The 20,194-nt window shown below is 36.6% G+C and overlaps 1 protein-coding gene and 1 non-coding gene across 2 annotated transcripts; one reads left to right on the top strand and one right to left on the bottom strand.

The window, feature by feature from the left end:
- Positions 1 to 608: 608 nt before the first annotated feature.
- LOC141694674 (small nucleolar RNA R71) lies at positions 609 to 715 on the bottom strand. The gene has a single exon (XR_012563961.1). It is a non-coding gene; the product is annotated as a small nucleolar RNA R71 (small nucleolar RNA).
- Positions 716 to 14,732: 14,017 nt separating this feature from the next.
- Positions 14,733 to 17,422, top strand: LOC141689284 (sodium transporter HKT1-like). Its single transcript, XM_074493531.1, has 3 exons — positions 14,733 to 16,043; positions 16,705 to 16,935; positions 17,022 to 17,422. The coding sequence occupies exons 1-3, from the start codon at positions 14,830 to 14,832 to the stop codon at positions 17,218 to 17,220; spliced, it is 1,644 nt and encodes a 547-aa protein (XP_074349632.1). The 5' UTR covers positions 14,733 to 14,829; the 3' UTR covers positions 17,221 to 17,422.
- The last annotated feature ends 2,772 nt before the right edge of the window (positions 17,423 to 20,194 follow it).

The raw sequence follows: 20,194 nt of genomic DNA, 5'->3' as shown, positions 1-20,194 counted from the left end.
GGGCATTTGTGTTAAATTTTAGTTTATGTGCTTGACATCAGTGGTCGTTAAAGTTTACTGACTCAAACTATTTTACTTATAAGGGTACTTTATTGTGTTTCAGGTACTCTAGAGAGTGTGTATGCGAACACGATCTCAATCTCGGAAGGAAATAATTGAAGAAGATTAAGTATTTGAAGAAGTGGAAGAAGAAGTTTTTGAAGAAGTTGAGAAAGTTGAAGAAGAAGCGATCATTACAATGGGAGAACCAGCACCACCAACGAAAGCGTTGATGGATTTTTCTCAATCAAAGATTAATGACATTCAATCTAGCATTGTCAGGCTAGCTATCGCAGCTAATACCTTTGAGATCAAGTCTGGCACGATTCAGATGGTACAAAATTCAGTCCAGTTTGGGGGTGCTCCAACGGAAGATCCTAATATGCACATTAAGGATTTTATCGAGATCTGTGACACCTTCAAGTTCAATAATGTTTCTGAAGATGCTGTGAAATTTAGACTTTTCCCATTCTCTCTAAGGGATAAGGCTACCAGCTGGTTCTATTACTACTTGGGAATATCTTGCTCAAAAGTTTCTAACTAAATTCTTCCCTATGGCAAAGACATCTGCAATCAGGAATGCTCTTACTCAGTTCGCGCAACAATCGGGTGAATCTTTATGTGAAGCTTGGAAGCGCTATAAGGAGATGCTTATAAAGTGTCCTCATCATGGAATACCTGACTGGATGGTGATCAATTGCTTTTATAATAGTTTGGGAGCACAGACAAGACCTATGCTCAATACAACATCAGGTGGATCTTTATGGGCTAAGAGCTATGAGGAAGCTTATGAGCTGATTGGGATGATGGCTACGAATGAATATCAAAATCCAACTCAGTGGCTACCACAAGGCAAGGTAGCAGGAATTCTGGAGGTGGATACAGCTACAGTTATCGCTGCTCAGTTAAAGAAGTTGACTATGAAGGTCGATTCTCTGACCAACTATGGTGTTCAACCGATAATGAGTGTTTGTGAACTTTGTGCAGGATCGCATGCGACGGAACAATGTGCTATATCGAGTGAATCAACTCAGTTTGTGAGTAACTTCCAGAGGTCGCGGAAACCTGTTTCTGATACTTATCATCCTAATAACCGAAATCATCCGAACTTCAGCTGGAGCAACAATCAGAATGCAATGCAACAACCTTACCAACAGTTTGGAAACAAGCCTTTCAATCCTCCTGGTTTTCAGCAACAGTATGCACCAAGGCAGCAATTTCAGCCACAGGGAATGCGACAACAATCTCATGGAAGTGTCGGTCCATCTTCTAATGAAAAATATGAATTGGAGGAGTTGAGGCTTATGTGCAAAAGTCAAGCAGTTTCTATCAAAACTTTGAAGAATTGAATTGGGCAGATTGTTAATGCCTTATTGAATCGACCTCAAGGAACTCTTCCGAGCGACACAAAGGCTAATCCAGGCAAGAGAGAAGTCAAGGAACAGCTTAAGAAAATCACCCTGAGATCTGGAAAGGTCGCGAGCCCTCAAAATCAAGAAAAAAAAGAATCTGAATTTTTTTTCCAGAATGCAAGCGCGCCCGCGCCTGTTGGCAGCGCGCCCGCGCCCTCTCAAAATTCAGAAATTGATATTTTGGTTGATTTTGCTGAGAAAAAGGATGGCGAAGCTGAAACAAAGAAGAAAGAGGTTGAAAACACTATTCCTGAGTAGAATACAGGGGACAAACAAATCTATCCCCCACCTCCATATCCTAAAAGACTTTAGAAGCAAATATTTGACAAGCAATTTTGCTAAGTTTCTGGAGGTTTTCAAGAAGTTGCACATTAACATACCTTTTGCGGAGGCTCTAGAACATATGCCGAGCTATGTTAAGTTCATGAAAGGTATTCTATCTCGGAAGCTAAAACTTGAGGAGTTGGAAACCGTTGCTCTAACGGAAGAGTGCAGTGTTGTGCTGCAACAAAAACTCCCTCCTAAACTTAAAGATCCAGGAAGCTTCACGATACCTTGTACCATTGACAATCTTTCTTTCGACAAGTGTTTGTGTGACTTGGGGGCTAACATCAATCTGATTCCCTTTTCCGTGTTCAAGAAACATGGTTTGCCTGATCCAAAACCGGTAAACATGTCTTTACAGTTGGCAGACCGTTCCATCACTTATCTGCGAGGTGTAGTGGTAGATGTCTTGGTTAAGGTGGATAAACTCATCTTCCATGCTTATTTTGTCATTCTGGACTTCGAGAAAGATAAGAAGATTCCCATTATCTTGGGAAGACCATTCTTAGCTACAGGCCGAACTCTGATCGATGTACAGAAGGATGAGCTTACAATGAGAGTTCAGGGCCAGGACATGACGTTCAATGTCTTCAATGCAATAAAGTTCCCTACTGATGAATAGGAGCGCTTTAAAGTGGAGTTGGTCGACTCTATAGTGACTGCGGAGCTTGATCAAATGCTAAGGACTGACGCCTTAGAGAGAGCCTTAATAGGGGAATCTGATAGTGAAGATGAAGAAGAAGCAGAGCAGCTGCAGTACATGGATGCTTCTCCATGAAGAAGCATACTGGATTTGCCATTCGAGTCTCTTGGTTTATCAGAGCTAAAAAATTCTCTGGAGCGTCTTAAGCCATCTATTGAGGAAGCTCCCACACTTGAGCTAAAACCACTGCCTGATCACTTGAGGTATGCTTTTTTAGGTGATGCATCTATATTGCCTGTTATTATTGCATCTGACCTTTCAGGTAATGACGAAGATAAGTTCTTGAAAATTCTGAGAAAATTCAAATCAGCAATTGGATGGACTATACTAGATATTAAGGGAATTATCCCTTCTTATTGCATGCATAAAATTCTGCTTGAGGAAGGAAGTAAGCCAACTGTTGAGCAACAGAGAAGACTCAATCCTATCATGAAAGAGGTTGTGAAGAAGGAAATTCTTAAATGGATGGATGCGGATATACTCTATCCTATTTCTGACAGTTCATGGGTGAGCCCGATGCAGTGTGTGCCTAAGAAATGAGGCATTACAGTTGTTGCTAATGAGAAGAACGAGCTCATTCCTACTCGGACAGTCACATTGTGGAGAGTATGCATGGACTATCGAAAGATGAATAAAGCCACCAGGAAGGATCACTTCACTCTTTTATTCATTGATCAAATGCTTGATAGATTGGATGGTCATGAGTATTATTGTCTCCTGGATTGGTATTCAGGCTATAATCAAATTTGCATTTCCCTAGAAGATCAAGAGAAGACCACCTTTACTTGTCCTTTCGGTACTTTCACTTTCCGGTGAGTTTCTTTCGAACTTTGTGGTGCACCCGCTACTTTTCAGAGATGCATGATGGTCATTTTCTCTGATATGATTGGCACTAATGTAGAGGTGTTTATAGATGACTTTTCTGTGTTCAGAACTGAGTGCTTGCCTAATCTTGCCATGATATTGACAAGATTTGTTGAGACCAATCTATGGAGACCAATCTGGTGGTCAACTAGGAAAAATGTCACTTCATGGTGTAAGAGGGTATCATTCTTGGTCACAAGATGTCTATCAAGGGGCTTGAAGTGGATAAGGCCAAAGTGGGAGTTATTGAAAATCTTCCTCCACCAATCTCAGTTAAAGAAGTCCGAAGTTTTCTTGGTCATGCGGGTTTCTATCAGCGATTCATCAAGGACTTCTCCAAAATCTCTAAACCTTTGTGCAATCTGTTAGAGGAGGATGTTCCTTTCAAATTCGATGAAGAATGTCTAGCTTCTTTTTAGATCTTAAAGAAGAGTTTGACTACAATACCTGTTATTACTGCAACTGATTGGAATGTGCCATTCGAGATAATGTGTGATGCTAGTGACTATGCAGTTGGAGCATTTCTTGGCCAGAGAAAGCAGAACATATTCCATATGGTTTACTATGTTAGTAAAATCCTTAATGGTGCTCAGTTGATTTACACGACTACCGAGAAGAAGCTCTTGAAGATTGTATATAGTTTCGAGAAATTTCGATCATACTTACTTGGGACAAAAGTGACAGTGTTCACTGATCATACTGCTATTCGATATCTGATCTCGAAGAAAGATTCAAAACCTCGTTTGATTCGATGGATTCTATTGCTTCTGAAATTCGAGCTAAAAATCAAAGACAAAAAAAGTACAGAAAACCAAGTAGCGAATCATTTCTCATGACTGGAAGATCAAAGCAATGCTTTCCAAGATAAGACGTTAATAAATGAATCTTTTCTCGATGAGCAAATTTTTGGGGTGCAAGAGGAAGAACAATGGTTTGTAGACATTGTGAACTATCTTGTGAGTAATGTTATTCCCCCATAACTCTCTTATGCTCAAAGGAAGAAGTTTCCACATGGGGTGAAGTGGTATCAATTGGATGAGCCATTCTTGTTCAGACATGGAGCAGATCAGATTATCAGGAGATGAATTATGTATAGTGAGACGGAGGGTATTATGCGAGATTGTCATTCGAATGTGTATGGTGGTCATTATGGTGGGGAAAAGAAAGCTTCCCGTATTCTCCAAGCAGGATTCTTCTGGCCTACTTTGTTTAAGGATGCTCAACAGTTTGTGTCAAGGTGTGATCGCTGCCAAAGAGTTGGAAATATGTCCAGGAGAGACGAGATGCCTCTCAATATTCTTCTTGAAGTTGAGATTTTCGAAGTTTGGGGAATCGACTTCATGGGGCCATTTGTCTCGTCATGCAATAATCGGTATATTCTTTTGGCAGTGGATTATATGTCTAAATGGGTTGAGGTTAAAGCCTTAACAACCAATGATGCGAGGGTGGTGATAAATTTTCTTCGTAAGCATATATTCACACGTTTCGGTACTCCAAGGGTTATAATTAGTGACGAGGGATCGCATTTCTACAATCGCAAGTTCACTGCGTTAATGGAAAGATATCATGTGAATCATCGTGTTGCCACAGCCTACCATCCTCAAACTAATGGGCAAGCTGAAATGTCGAATCGAGAGATCAAGCGAATCTTGGAGAAGGTTGTGAGTCCATCAAGGAAGGATTGGTCATTAAGCTAGATGAAGCTATGTGGGCCTATAGAAAAGCATACAGGACTCCTCTAAGAATGTCACCGTTCCAGTTGGTGTATGGGAAGGTGTGTCATTTTCCTGCGGAGCTAGAGCATGGAGCGTATTGGGCTTTGAAGAAGCTGAATCTAGACATGGCAACTGCTGGAGAGAAAATAATGCTTAAACTTAATGAACTCGATGAGTTTCGATTATAAGCTTATGAGAATAACAAGTTATATAAGGAGAAGGTCAAGAGATGGCATGATATCAAGTTGGTACGCAAGTCATTTGTGCCTGGTCAGCAAGTTCTATTGTTCAAAGCTCATCTCCGGATTTTTCCAGGAAAGCTTAAGCCAAGGTGGTCAGGTCCGTTCATTGTTAAAACTGTGTTTCCACATGGAGCTGTGAGATTTTTGATAAGCATCCGGACCAATCGTTCAAGGTAAATTGTCTGAGATTGAAGCATTACTATGGTGATACGGCGAACTGTGAGGTGGTGAGCGTCGTTCTGTCAACAACTTGATTCGAAGATTCACGTCAAGCTGGCGACGTAAACCAAGCGCTTCGTTGGAGGCAACCCATGTTTGTTGTATAGTAGGTTCGACAAGAAAAAAAAAGTAAAAAAATCTGATTTTCTAGAAGCACGGCGCGCCCGAGCTGGAAGCGGGCCGGCCGCGCTCAATTTGCCAGAAATACGGCGCGCCCGCACTGAAGGCGGGGCGGCCGCGCTAAGCCCCTGGAAAAAGAAAAAATAGAGAAAAATCAGAAAAACTCAGCACAAAACACTCCCTACCCGAATTCTTAACCTAAATCTACCTTAATTCTTTATCCTAAATAATTCTAAACCCTAGCCATTCCCTCACCTCCCTATATATATACACATCGCTTATATATATACATCTTCTTATTCTCTCAAAACCCTAGATTATTCTATACACTAATCACACCTAAATCTTTATTAAATCATTAATATGGCACCTAAGAGAGGAAGAACAACTTGGAGTAGTAGCACTCATCCCCCGACTACCGAGGATTCTAGCATACATGGCGCGGTGGCTATATTTTCTTCTCCGGAGGCACAAGCTGAGTTTAATAGGCTGATGTCTAAATCGATTGCGAAGGAGAAGGGTTTTTTACCCACAATGAAAGATGGAAAGCTTTTGAAGATGATTATTAAGATGGCATGACAAACTTTCTGTGAGAAACCCGCCGCAGTCCCGATGAGCATTATTCGGGAGTTTTATGCGAATGCAAAGGCGGATAAGAATGGGTTTTCTGTGGTTCATGGATTGACGGTGGATTACACACCGAAGGCTATTCGTATGGTTATCAATCAACCTGCAAGGAAGCCTACTGCTGATGATTGGGTCTAAAAGACAAAGGAGGATTTTGATCTTGATTATATTGTGGCTGAGTTGTGTGTTCGTGGGATCGAGTGGAAGTGCAAGGCTGGCATGAATGAGCCGCTTACTTTTTCTTCTACGTGTATGAACATGTATGCTAGGGAATGGCACCTGTTTGTGTGTGTAAATATCATGCCATCTTCGCACTCGCATGAAGTTACTATGTATCATGCTATTTCGTTATGGGGGATTCTGAATGAAGAGTATGTGGATCTCAATTTTGTAATTCATCAGTACATGCTGCGTTTTATGCAAGAAAGGACCACGGGGGCGATTCCTCATGCCTCCATTATTACGAGGTTGTGCACCTTAGTTGGTGTTAGGTGGCCCGAGCATGATCAGTTACAGATGCCGAGTGCTCCTATTGATAGCTCCGCGATTCTGCAACTGAAGGAGTGGTATGACGGGAAGGCCGGCGAGAAGGGTTTGGGCTACACTTATGATCATTTGCCAGGTGGTCAACCAGCTGATCAGACTTATATTGGGGGTTCTTCTCAGGCACGTTAGGCAACCACTAGAGCCGCTCGCGGAGACACTAGATCTTCGCGTGCTCAGCAGGTAGGGGAGAGTTCTGGACTTAGAGATGCGCAGTATAGGCGATTGGCCAGGCGCATGGATGTGATGCACGATTTGCACAGTCGTTTTGCAGCTGATTTGATACAGGTTTTGGGTAATGCTTTTCGAGCCACTGGTGACGAGGTAGATTGGCCTGTTTTTGGAGCTGATTTTGTGTACCCACCTCCTGATACTCCACCCGAGGAGGGTGATCTTTCTGATGACTAGATATCCCTTGTATCCTTATTATTGCCTTCAATGAGGACATTGAAAATTTTAAGTTTAGGGGTGATAATGTAATGATTAGTAGTGTGTGTTGTGTCCATATAGATTCATATTGCATGTTTAGTAGTAGTCATTTATATGTTTGCATAATTTGTTATTTAGGTTATTTTTGCTTGCATATTTTATCATGTTATTATGTTCCATTTAGTTGCATTTGCATGCATATAACATGATCCCGTAGTATGAGCTGTTTCTGATTGATTTGTTGATGTTAATTTGAGTGCAGTGATGTCGAATAGAGGGATGGCTAAGTCCTAATGAATTGATTTGCATGCTCAGAAATAAAATTCATTCACAAGTCTTATAGGTTACTTTCGAAATAGATCATAATCATACTTGTTTGCTTGTTGGAATTTAATCACTTGGTTATACTTATAATTTGTTTTATTCCCGTAATGACGAAGTAACACTAATTTTTAAACTAAAGAAAAACTTGGATATCATTGCTTATTGTGAATAAGGCCAGACGTCAAATGGCTAGTAGCCGGCTCATATTTTTATGAGTAGTCTAGGGTTGAATGAGATGGAGCGAAACACACTCATTCAGAAATAAAAAAAATAGAAAAAAAAGAAAAGAAAAAAAAGAAAAACGAAAAAAAAGAAAAGAAAAAAAAAATATGTGTTAGTATGTGTTATGCATAATTGATCACGAGTGAGCTCTTTAATACTCGAGCTATTAAGTTCTAGGGGACTTTGTGCCTAGCGACCTAAGGTTTTTATAGTCTGTGATCCGTTAACCTAACGCTCGTTACATGGGTATTATTGTATAAGTCTTTTGGGACTTCATTCATTGCACGGTCAAATAAGCAATTGTGTGTATGTGTTCACTATAAAAGCATGAATCCTTGTATAACTCTAGTAACTTGAAGTGTTGTGGGTCATTATGTGTTTAACGTTTATTCTATTTATAAACTTGTGATTGTTTTGGTAAAAGAATAGGATATGATTATTGATCTAGTGGTGGGAGTATATCTGTTAAGCATAGCACACATGAACATTTCTGGCTTGTAAGTTAGTTTATGGGATTTAGTTGAGCTCTGTTTCGAATAATTGTATTTGTAGAGACATTGCTTATTGATTGGTTATAGTTATTCCGAAGGGGATCGTTGCATTTTCACATAGTTGCATTCATGCATTTGTTTTGTTTTTAGTTTTGAGTCTGTTTATGCTTGAGGACAAACAACGATTTAAGTTTGGGGGTGTGATAAGTGGATTTTATATCCACTTGGAACACTTCATATCGGCTTAAATTGGATGTTTTGGACTCAAGTATTGGTGTTTTTGATGTGTTTTGTGTAATTCCATTGCGGGGCACTAGTCAGGAGGAGGATTTGAGTTTTATAAAGTTTTTACGCTAATAAGAGGTTAGGAATGTAGTTTCGGGAGATCGCACGAAGAAAGAAGGCAAAACAACAAATTCAGCATTTTTGTCAAAAGAACGGCGCGCCCGCGCTGAAGGCGGAGCGGCCGCGCCAGTTGAAAATTGAAGGCAGCGCGCCCGCGCTGGAAGCGGGGCGGCCGCGCTGGGTTATTTTTGCAGAATCCTCATTCTACTATGATTTGAAGAGTCCAGGTCTAATTGGGGCCTATATATAAAGATAAAAAGATGTTTTTAACAAGAAGGAAATCAGGGAGAGCATAAAAAAGACCTAGAGAGTACAAGACGGCTACGGAGAAGAAGACCTAGTTTATTCTTGTGTATTCTTTGATTTAGTCGATACTTTGGATGCTTGTTTTTGTTTCGTTCTAAACCTTAGTACTTTTATATTATCTCGTAATATTCTGAACTTATTTAGTACCATGTTTCCATTAGAACCCATGGTGACGATGCGTTCGATTATGAACTAATCGTTGTCATGAGGTTCTAGCGGATTTATTTATAGATTTCAATAGTTGATTGTTCTAAATCTTTAGTGTGTGGTGATTTATGATTTCTAGTTTGGTTGTGCTTATTCGTCTTTGATGCGTAACTAATATCTAAGATTGTTTGTTAATCTCTATTGAAGCGAAAGTGAATATAGAGGTTTAGAACTTGCCATGCTAGCATAGGTTTATGTGTGAATTGTCGTGCATAATTCGTAATGTAATTTTAACCATCTTACACACCCTATGTAATCACAATAGATAACCTGCTCTTCAGCCGTTATGTTTTCAAATTCTATAGACATATAGGGTCTAAGCATAATTGGTGTCTACACAACTTCTATTTTGATCGTGGATGTTTAGTAGTAGGGTATATGTATATCGAAAAGATAGCGTATACTAATTTCATGTTATCTGATTAGTTATCATCACCATCGCTTACTGCTGATAAAAACATAAACTTTGAATAAAATATTTAATGAAGTTAGAATCCCATATTTATTCTCATATAAGTAATTTACTTTTAATCTCTTAGTTTAAGTTTGCTAGTATAATCTCTTTAGTAGTTAATCAACTCAAAATTTTTACTTTCCTTATCTCTGAACGATAATCATACATTGTTGCATAAGTGCATAATATAAACTTACTTAAATCAATCCTTGTGGGAACGAACTTGACTTATATCTTATACTACTTGTGATCACGTGCGCTTGCGTGTATTTTCGCGTGTGTTTTAGTGCGAACAGTTACCCAATTTAAAGGAAAGATAAGAGTAATCAGATCTGATAATGCATTGGAGTTTGCAGATAAGGCGTGTGCTGAATATTTTGCCAAGAAGGGCATAGTTCACCAAAGGTCATGCCCTTATACGCCACAGCAGAACGCACGTGCAGAAATGAAGCACAAGTATGTTTTGGAAGTTGCTTGAGCACTTCATTTCCAGTATGGATTGTCGTTAAACTAATGGGGAGAATGCGTGCTGACGGTAGTCTATATCATTAACAGACTGCCAAGTGCTGCATTAAAATTTCAAGTGCCTTATGAGAAACTGAAGGGTGAAGCAGTGGATTATGATGAGCTGAAGACGTTTGGGTGCTTGGCCATAGTTTACAATTCTACTCATGGAGGGGACAAGTTTACGGCGAGAGGGATACCTTGTGCCTTCATAGGTTATCCTAGTATGACCAAGGGATATCGAGTGCTCAACTTGAAGACAATGCAGATGTTCATCTCACGGAATATCACATTTCATGAGAGAGTTTTCCCCTTGAATAAAAATGGAGAGAAAACGTACGCTCAACCAATGCCAATTTAAATGCCTTCATCTGAAAGACGGGTGTATGAAGATGACATCGAAGTAATCAAAGATGAGGAGGAACATGAAACTGAAGTGCTTGAGGAAAACACAGATCAGGGGACACTCCTGGAATTGAAGATGAATCTGAACAACAGGAGGTAAGAAAGTCGATGAGGACATCAAAACAACCAGTGTGGCTTCAGGATGTTACACCAAAATCAAATATAGTTGTAAGTGCAACAACAGTCGCCTCACAACAAATCAGCTCAAGCTTTAATTGTTTTTTAGATACGAAATTGACTATGTTGAAACCTTAGCACCGGGGGCCAAGATGGCTACTGTGAGAGCATTGTTGGTAGTGGTGGCAATGAAAGAGTGGCATGTTCACCAATTGAACGTGTCGAATGCTTTCCTTAATGGGGAATTCGAAGAAAATGTTTATATGGCCTACGCCAAGCCTCTAGACGGTGGCATCACAAAATGTCGGTTACTCTGGTGTCTATGGGCTTCAATCACTCAAAAGCATATTACAGTCTAAATTCGAAGGTTGAAGGAAATATCGTTACATTGGTGTTAATCTACGTTGATGACATCCTTATCTCAGGAAACTGCCATGAGTCCATTACTGAACTTAAAATAGTGTTATCAAGACACTTTCATAAGAATGACTTTGGACCGGTTAGCTACTTTCTTGGGTTGGAGATTGACAGGAGCATTGTGGGGTTCTTTGTATCGCAAAGAAAATACACGTTAGACCTCATCAAGGAATTTGGGATGACAACAACCACACCACTCAAACTTCCAATGGATACACATGTGCACATAACAGTAGATAAAGGTGAATTGCTGAATGACCCCCAACCGTATCAACGATTGCTTGGGAAACTGATCTACCTGACTTAGCTTTTCCAGTGCACAATCTTGCACAGTATATGCAAAGGCCAAAAAGTGTCCACATGCAAGCTGCGAAGAGGATATTGAGGTACCTCTTAAGCAACCCAGGTCAAGGCATTCTATTATCTTCATCCTCGACTGCCCAGCTCAAAGCAGACTGCGACAGTGACTGGGCGAGTTGCTTGACAACAAGGAAATCGACATCGGGATATTGTGTTTTGCCGGGCACATCACCAATCTCATGAAAAATGAAAAAACAGTCGGTTGTGGCTCGTTGTACCGCAGAAGCGGAGTACCGTTCAATGACCCTCACATGTTGTGAAGTAACCCGGCTTTCTTCACTACTCAAGGACATGGGACTAAACAATCTGCCACCCACAGTTATCAGGAGTGACAACCAAGTAGCGTTGTCCCTTACTGCCAATCCCGTTCTGCATGAAAGAACTTAACACATCGAAATAGATTGTCACTTTATTCGGGACAAGATTGTAGAAGGAAAAGTCATGACTGACCACGTGCCTTCACATTCCCAAATGACAGACATATTGACCAAGCCATTACCGGTCAAGCAGCATAATTATCTCCTTCGCAAGATTGGCGTCTCACCAAATACTTCCACCTATCTTGAGGGGGAGTAATGAAGTATTACATTTGTAATGTTTAATTTCATGTCTGCTAAGTTAATTATCAAATAATTTGGTTGTATTGCAATGAGGATGCATATTAACTTGTACTTGTAGTTTGCTGAGTAGGATCTTACATGGACCGTTGGCACTACAGAGGCTTTATTATATTTTCTCGGTTTGTTAGGTTGGTAGCTGTATTTATGAATAAAAGGACACAGGGGTGTTGACTGGTTTGTTAGGTTGGTAGCTGTATTTATGAATAAAAGGACACAGGGGTGTTGACTGTGGTCCTCAATGTGTTGTATGCAAAGTTCGTGGTAGTGCAGAATTACTCACATTTAGTCATTATATTTTCTTGATTATCTCTTTGCTCAAATATATTTTGTTTTCATAAATAATTAAAATTTATTATTTTATAATATAAAAAAAAATACACTCACACCCGTTACTCTTAGAACTTAAATTTTTCTCTACGACAAAAACCCAAAAAAAGTATAATTTCCGAATCGCGAACCATATTATTTGGAAAAGAAATGAAGAGATAATAATGTGGGAAGACAAAAGAAATAGAGATAGGACTCATACAACATTATCAACCTTCATTAAGATTCTTACGAGAGAAGATGCTCTTAAATCTTAATCCATTCTTTTATAATCAGTCAAACATAACCAAAGAATGATATTCTACGTACTGTACTCGTTTTGTTACAATTTACTACGTGGTTTTATTTCACACACACATTCTGCAAGACACAAAATGCGTATATTTTGTCATGGACCAAAAGAAATTGGTGTATTCAAGCTTTTAAAGTTTGTACCATAACTTGTGGCTAATTAACAAAAGAATTTAATTTATCAACCAAGTCTATAATATATTCTTTAATTCCCATACACAAAGAATTCCACATATTTATGTTTTTTTTAAGAAAACGACGTATATCCTTTTTATATCTGTTAAAAGATGCTTGACGTGTTAAAATATTATTTGTTGAGCTAGGTAGCGAATTTAATATTGGATACACACTCATAACGGTATGTTTAAATTTAACAGAACGGAACGGAACCGGTAGTGGAACTATACTGATTTATATATTGTAAACCCAGATTGTTGGAAAGTCTTGCAACATACCTTTCGATTTCCTTGCATCAATTTTGGAAGGAGTACTAGTGTGCAGTTTACTGAGCGTTAAAGATGTGAGTATTATTTTTTTTTTGTTGAATGTTTAATGTGTAAATAGTTTAATTTGCACAAACAAGCTATTGAGCTTCTCTCTCGACCCTAAAATTCTATCAACTATTGACGTAACTGTCCAAATTATCTACCTCTTTTATGTGAGCGGCTTTCATCAGATTTCACCGGTAAAAATTTTCAATCTTTTTTTATTTTTATTTTTTTATCATAAATAACCTGTAACCGCTACACGCTACCCTTCGGTTGCGCATTGGGTAAACCTTACGGGTTCACATAATAACCTGCAAACCACGTGAACCAAGGTAAACCGCCTGACTCGGGAGACATAATCATAAATTCTCCTCCCGTGTGATTCGAATTTGTAACTTCATGTTGGATGGTTTCGACGTGCTGCATATGATAGTCATCCTTTTTTAACAAACTGAGTCAACACATGTTAATCTTTTCTTTATTTGAATTATTCTTAATTGTTTATTATTATTTTACAATAAGTTTCTAATTTATTTGGGTGCTCGTGAGAGTTTGATTTTTGTTTTAATTTTTCTGCTATTCATTATATCTGGGATTGATTATATATGTACAGTATTTTAATTGTGTCCGTTCAGTGATAAATGTTTTTATGATGATTCACTTATGGTCATTACTCAAAATAATAGTTGGAGGCATATCTCTTCAAAAAAATCGTTTGATTACCTATTCAAAAAGGAAGAATTCAACAACGAAATAATTCTGTCTTTATTTAATTTCGATCATATATATAGATAATGTATGTCTTTTTATTATTAAATAAATAATTATTCTTTTTAAAAAAAGTTCAATTTGCAGATTTGTTAAGTACTTTAAAGATTTGAAGGGAATGAATCATCTAATAAAATTAGTATTTATATGAGGTATGAAAGTTCGAACCACCCTTCTCTTGTCAAGATCCTTTTTTGTTGCCAGGCTTGTGTTAGAATCTTAGTATGTGTAATGGAACATAATTAGTCGATTCAGTGGAGACTCATTTTAGTAATTAATTGAAAAATCGATAATTAATTGTATTATTAATTGAATATATTTGAGAAAATATAATAACATTTAATTTAATAACCTTCATATTTTACTTTAAAAATTATATACAATGATTAATCGGATATTTAAATCAAATCAAAAAAATATTTTATAATAATTAATCGGTAAAATCAATAATTTTTAGAATCATTTTTTCGATTATCGGCCAGTAATTAAACAAGAATCAATTTGCTGCGTGAAAATGCGGAATAAATTGAAATACACATTTTTCCCACTCTTTTTATTAAGGATGTCAAAGCGAGGGCAGCTCATAAAGTTCGATTATCACTTAAAAGGGAAATTATCGAACTGAAATTCTCTCGGAACAGAAAATTTTAGCGAGAAATTTTTTTCAAGCCCCCAACTTTAATTGTCAACAAAAAGAAATCAGTACTGGTTAACATCCAAAGATATTGGTAAATAATTTATTTTAATCCCAAGTATTTTGAAATTAACCAAAAAAATTAGCAAATACATTATTTTAATCCCTTCGTTCTGCATACATCAGTCCTTCACTTGATCAGTCATGCATGCTTCGTTCTATATAAAGCAGTCCTTAATTTGATCAGTCATATCGCAATTCTAGACCATTCAAATACTACTGGTCATCAACTTCAAGCTTGTAGTAGCAAGCATGAAGACCACCATTGTTAACACTAGTATGAAGAATATAAAGCCTTTTTTTGAGAATTTATGCATGAAGTTGTCACATTTACTCCACTCTTGCAGATCTTTGTTATCATCTTTCCATAATAATCTCGTCCTTCAATTTTTTCTCTCTCTTCCATCTTTCTGTATTCATCTTGCTTACTTCATTTTCTTCTCCATTATCGGCTTCTTTCTTTTAAAGGTCTCGTCTTCCTCGAGCTCAAGGCTTGATGACTTAGATTTGTTCTTTACGTCTGTCTCTGCTGTCTCTGTTTCAAGCATGTCCACTGTTGAAATGGAGGTTTTCTCAGATTTTCAGCTTGTAGTTTTGACTATTTTGATGCTTGTAGGTGGAGAAGTTTTCATTTCCCTTCTTAAACTTCAATTCTCCAATTCTATGTTTTCGAAAAACCATTTAGTATATGGTAACTCATCACTGTCAAACCATAGTCCTTCAAACCCAAAAAACATCACTGATTTTAATCAAATTGAGCTTGGCTTGGTACAAATAAATGATCACAGTTGCAAACATGAACTAACAAGTAAATCCGAAGAAGAGGAATCAAATTATGTTAATAAATCTTTCAAATATCTGAGTTATGCTGTTGCAACTCATTTTTTAGCAGCACATGTGCTAGGTTCCTTTCTGATAAGTTTCTACATAAATTCTGTCCAAAGTGCAAAACAGATTCTTGAGAACAAAGGGATTAAGGTAACTACATTTTCAGTTTTTACCGCAGTTTCCTCTTTTTCGAACTGTGGTTTCATTCCAACAAACGAGAACATGATGGTTTTCAAGAAACATACAGGTCTTCTCCTCATTACCCTACCTCAGTGTCTTGTGGGAAACACTCTATATCCCGCATGTCTACTCATTGTCATCTATATTTTGAAGACTTGCACTAAAAAGCCAGAGTTTGGTTACATATTGAGTAACTACAACAAATTGGGTTACTGTCATTTAATGTCTAAGAAGAAATGTTGCTATTTGGCTACAACAGTTCTCGGATGCATATTGATTCAGCTGGTGATCTTTGTGTCCATGGAATGGAATAATCCCGGAGCCATGGAAGGTCTGAATTCTTACGAGAAACTAGTTGCATCGTTGTTTCAAGTTACGAATGCACGACACACTGGTGAATCCGTGTTTGATCTGTCAACCATCTCTCCAGCTGTCCTCGTGGTATTTATCATAATGATGTATGTTTTCTTCTACTGCCTGTTTCGTAACCCGCCTGGCTATGTTTCTCTATAAATGATAATAGGACAGATGATTATAATACGCTACCGGTCTATTTTAAGTATTTTTTTTATTAAATAAATTTATATGCCTTACAATTCAGTATATATTCTAATAAATCTTAGAGTGAGCTAGAATCGAAACTATGACGACAAGAAATAACCTCTTAATCACTTTAACTATTACGTTCACGAGTCTAATTTAAATATGATACAGTATAATTGACTAAATCCCCTAATATCTATATATGATTTGTTTCAAATGCCTTCGCTTAAGTTGCATACTTGGTAATTTTACTCATAATAACATGGGATACCGCGTGCAAATATATGCTTTCACAACTTAAAATGAACAAATGTCATGTCAATTATCTCGTTCATGAAATATTTTGTGAACAGAATTGGAGCATCTAGCCAGCATTATTTGTTTATCCTAATCTCATCTCTTTTCAACTACTGCATCAATACTTTGTTAAGTGTTAGACTATATTAATCTCATCTCTAGGCACTACTGTCTATGCGCACATATTTTCTAGAAAGATACTGATCCGTAGTATTATAACAAAATATGTTAAGGTTTTTTATACAGTAGGATTACAAGCTTTCATGCAACTAACTGCAGGTATCTTTCACCATATACAACATTTATACCAGATGGTGAAAAGGAAGGTCCTGATTTTGATGACAATAAAACATTGGCAACAAGGAAGACGACTTGGGTAGAATATCTCCGGTTCTCGGAGCCAGTCTATCTAACAATGTTCATAGTTGTCATTTGTATATCCGAGAGAAATAGTCTAAAGGACGATCCCCTTAATTTCAGTGTGCTCAACATAATCATGGAAGTAATCAGGTAATCATCTCTTCATATAATTATACCTATCTAGCTAGTTGTATAATTAACACTAATGGTTGTATAAAAACAATGTCTGCGTGCAGTGCATACGGGAACGTGGGATTCTCCATGGGATATAGTTGCGAAAGACGGATAAAATCAGATGGGCAATGCAAAGACGCATATATCGGATTCGTTGGAAGATGGTCTCATACTGGGAAATGGATTCTTATTATAGTTATGCTCTTCGGAAGATTAAAGTACTTTCATAAGGGAGGTGGCAAAGCTTGGAAACTCTTATAGATACTTAAATTTCTCCGTAATCTCGCTTATATGATCATGTAGTAGTAGTATATGTATATATGCACTGGTACTTGTGTTGTGTCGGTCGAATCATATACAATAATACAAGTCATATGATATTGTAATATAGTATTTTGCATGCTTATGTGCATGCATGGTGCATGTCTACCTTTTCTATCGCACTTTCCCTATATGGACTCTCCATCGTGTAATTGTAATGTATGTTTAGTCTGATATCTCTCTGTTCGTATAAATGCACGTGCTGCAATAAGTATTTTTAAAATAAATAATGCTAAAGGTACAAAAAATGATACAAAAAAATTATTACAAAATGATGTGTTATTGGGTGATATGATATTTTAGAATGATTTAATTGGTGTTTTTGATGTAAATATATGGGTCAATTTTCATTTAGTCAATAAAAATTTGACATTTGACATTTTATAATTTTTTTAAGAACCAATTTGGTACCCGTAATATTTTCCTTTTTATATGGTTCAATGTGTTTCCGTCTCTGCAATGGTTCCTTCTCAGCTATTTTCAAGTCCCTGTGCTTAAAGGGTGGTTAGAAGTAGAATAATGTAATGCAGGTATGCAATTTTATAAATGAGACCTTTTTATTGAAAATCAATCATAGAAACAATTTCAAGTAATTTGAGTTAAAAATAACTTAAAAAACTTTAAATATTTTATATATCAAATTACACTGAAATTATAGTATAATAAAACACCTACATGTACACAAGTTGACTTTCTATGTGGTCATATATATATATATGGGCTACTCCAATAAAAACTAATTTAAAATAGAAACTAGAAATTAAATAATTTTAAAAAAAAACTAATTCGAAATATAACACATATGATATGCAAATCGATCGTTGAGAGATGTAGAAAAATATAGTAAAAATCGGTTTTTAAAAAAAATTACGGTTTGACGGAAAAATCAAATTAAAAACAGAGGGAAAATGCTGAAATTGGGTGTTGTAGGGTGCAGTTGGGTTGGGTGATTTAGAGGACCACTAGATTAGGTAAATCTAATGGTTTAAATTAGTTTATAATTTTTATTTTAATTTTAGTTTATATTTGATTATTCTATATATATATATATATATATAAGGTGAAATTATGAACTATGGCTATATCGTTAGTCGCTGGATAATTAACATATCAAGGATCCATCAGCTATTATCTTTTTCTCTAACGTGCGTTTGAAATTTTTTAAGATAACTAATTTATAACTTAAAATAAATAATTGAAGATAAATAGATGAATACTTATCAGTTGTATAAATATTTGAATAATTTTACTTAAAATTTAGATTTTTTTTTACTTAAAAGAATTAAAAAATATTTTTAAATAAAATTATCTTAATCATAACTAAATTACAAAAACATTTACAGACATAAATTTTAAAACTAATATTGATAAAAAGGTAAAATATCAAAATAAGTGAAAAAGAAATATTGGTACTAAATTTAATATCAGATTATAAGTTATAAATTTCACAAATATTTATCTATAAATTATTATGAGTTCAGAAGTTATAAGCTACGTGGCCAAAATTGACTAAAATGGACAGAGATGAAATCGACCCAAACGTAGTCTTTTCTTTGCGGGCATTTCTCTCTCTCCTCTCTTAAGCATAACCATCTATGTTTCCTTGTTAGAGAATAAATAACCAGAAAAATCAATAAAATCTGAGGATATATCTGCAGTGTCTGAATTATGTCAAACTGATGTTCTGAATTATCTGCCGTGTCCTTCGTAATGAAATTTCTTATCTCGGACGGACCTCTTAAAGTTAAGAGAAAACAGTGACCAATGGATACACAGCCCAGAAAATTTGAAATTTTTATAATAATTTATTTGAAATGACTATAAATGATAAAAACCTTAACCACTTGGGTTATCTAATCATCTTGCTCAGCCTAGTCAACCATATTCCATATTTATGAATACTTAATTTCATACAAAATAAAGAAAAATAGAGCACATCTTATCTTACTATAGGTACACAAGGGCAGATTCATATGGGAACAAGTTTCACATAATCAAAAATTAATTATTTTTTATAAAAAAATTGAAGTTATAAATATATATATATATATTTTATAAAGATGCCCTCACCGAAAAATATTAAATGCTCCTATAATTTTAGTAAATCTTTCTTAATTTGAGTCATATTTAATTTTATTCATAGTTATATGACCATAAATTGAAAATTAAATAGGTAACATACTAATTTAAACACTTAAATATTTAAAAAAAATATAAAATTATAGTGAAAATGACCCCAAAAAAATTAAATTTCCACCACTGACAACATAATCACTTGAGTAGTGCCCTCACAGACGCATAAGTTGTGCCCTGAATTTGCCAATGTATGTATACACGTGTGTGCAATGTGCTGAGTGTTGTGCATGGGTGTGTGTCTCTCGTGATCCTGCAAAGTGCAAAGATATGGCGTCTAAATACAGAGCTTGTACATGAGATGAAGACAAACCAAGAAAGCAAAGCCACACAAACCTTGGATTATAATATACTGTAAATGGACTACTGTTGGCAGTTGCATGGGCGGCTGCGGCCACAATTCCTATATGCATAATGCATTCTATCACTAGATAACACTGACTATGATAAATTAGGGGGTTGGCGATTCGCCCGTCTATTTCCCAACAAAAGCCGTTGCTTTTCATCCCCTAATGAATATAATAAAACAGGGTCCCCTGTAAAAAGCCCCTTACCGCCAACAAACAGACTCCCCCGTTAGTAAGCAAGTGACGTTATCCATCCGGGGTGCCTCAACTGGTCGAGACCGAGATTTTGTGAGTTTATTATCACCCAAGATTTTAAGTTTGATCTGAGGTAGATATGCCAACGTAAGGAGGGATCACAACGGTGAGATGGTGAGCTAGCTTCTCCAAGATTAGCTGGTCCGTGGCTCCGTGCACTTGATTTTAAAAATATAATA

This window comes from Apium graveolens, chromosome 10 (genome assembly GCF_009905375.1).
Source record: "Apium graveolens cultivar Ventura chromosome 10, ASM990537v1, whole genome shotgun sequence".
NCBI lineage: Eukaryota > Viridiplantae > Streptophyta > Magnoliopsida > Apiales > Apiaceae > Apium > Apium graveolens.
The sequence above is the reverse complement of the archived record's forward strand: the minus strand, read 5'-3'. Positions and strand labels throughout refer to the sequence as shown.

Bases quoted from the DNA above. Each gene is read 5' to 3' on its own strand.
- LOC141689284 (XM_074493531.1), top strand. From the start codon at position 14,830: ATGAAGACCACCATTGTTAACACTAGTATGAAGAATATAAAGCCTTTT. The intron at 16,044-16,704 runs GTATGTTTTCTT...AACTAACTGCAG, and splicing joins GTGGTATTTATCATAATGAT to GTATCTTTCACCATATACAA. The intron at 16,936-17,021 runs GTAATCATCTCT...GTCTGCGTGCAG, and splicing joins ATAATCATGGAAGTAATCAG to TGCATACGGGAACGTGGGAT.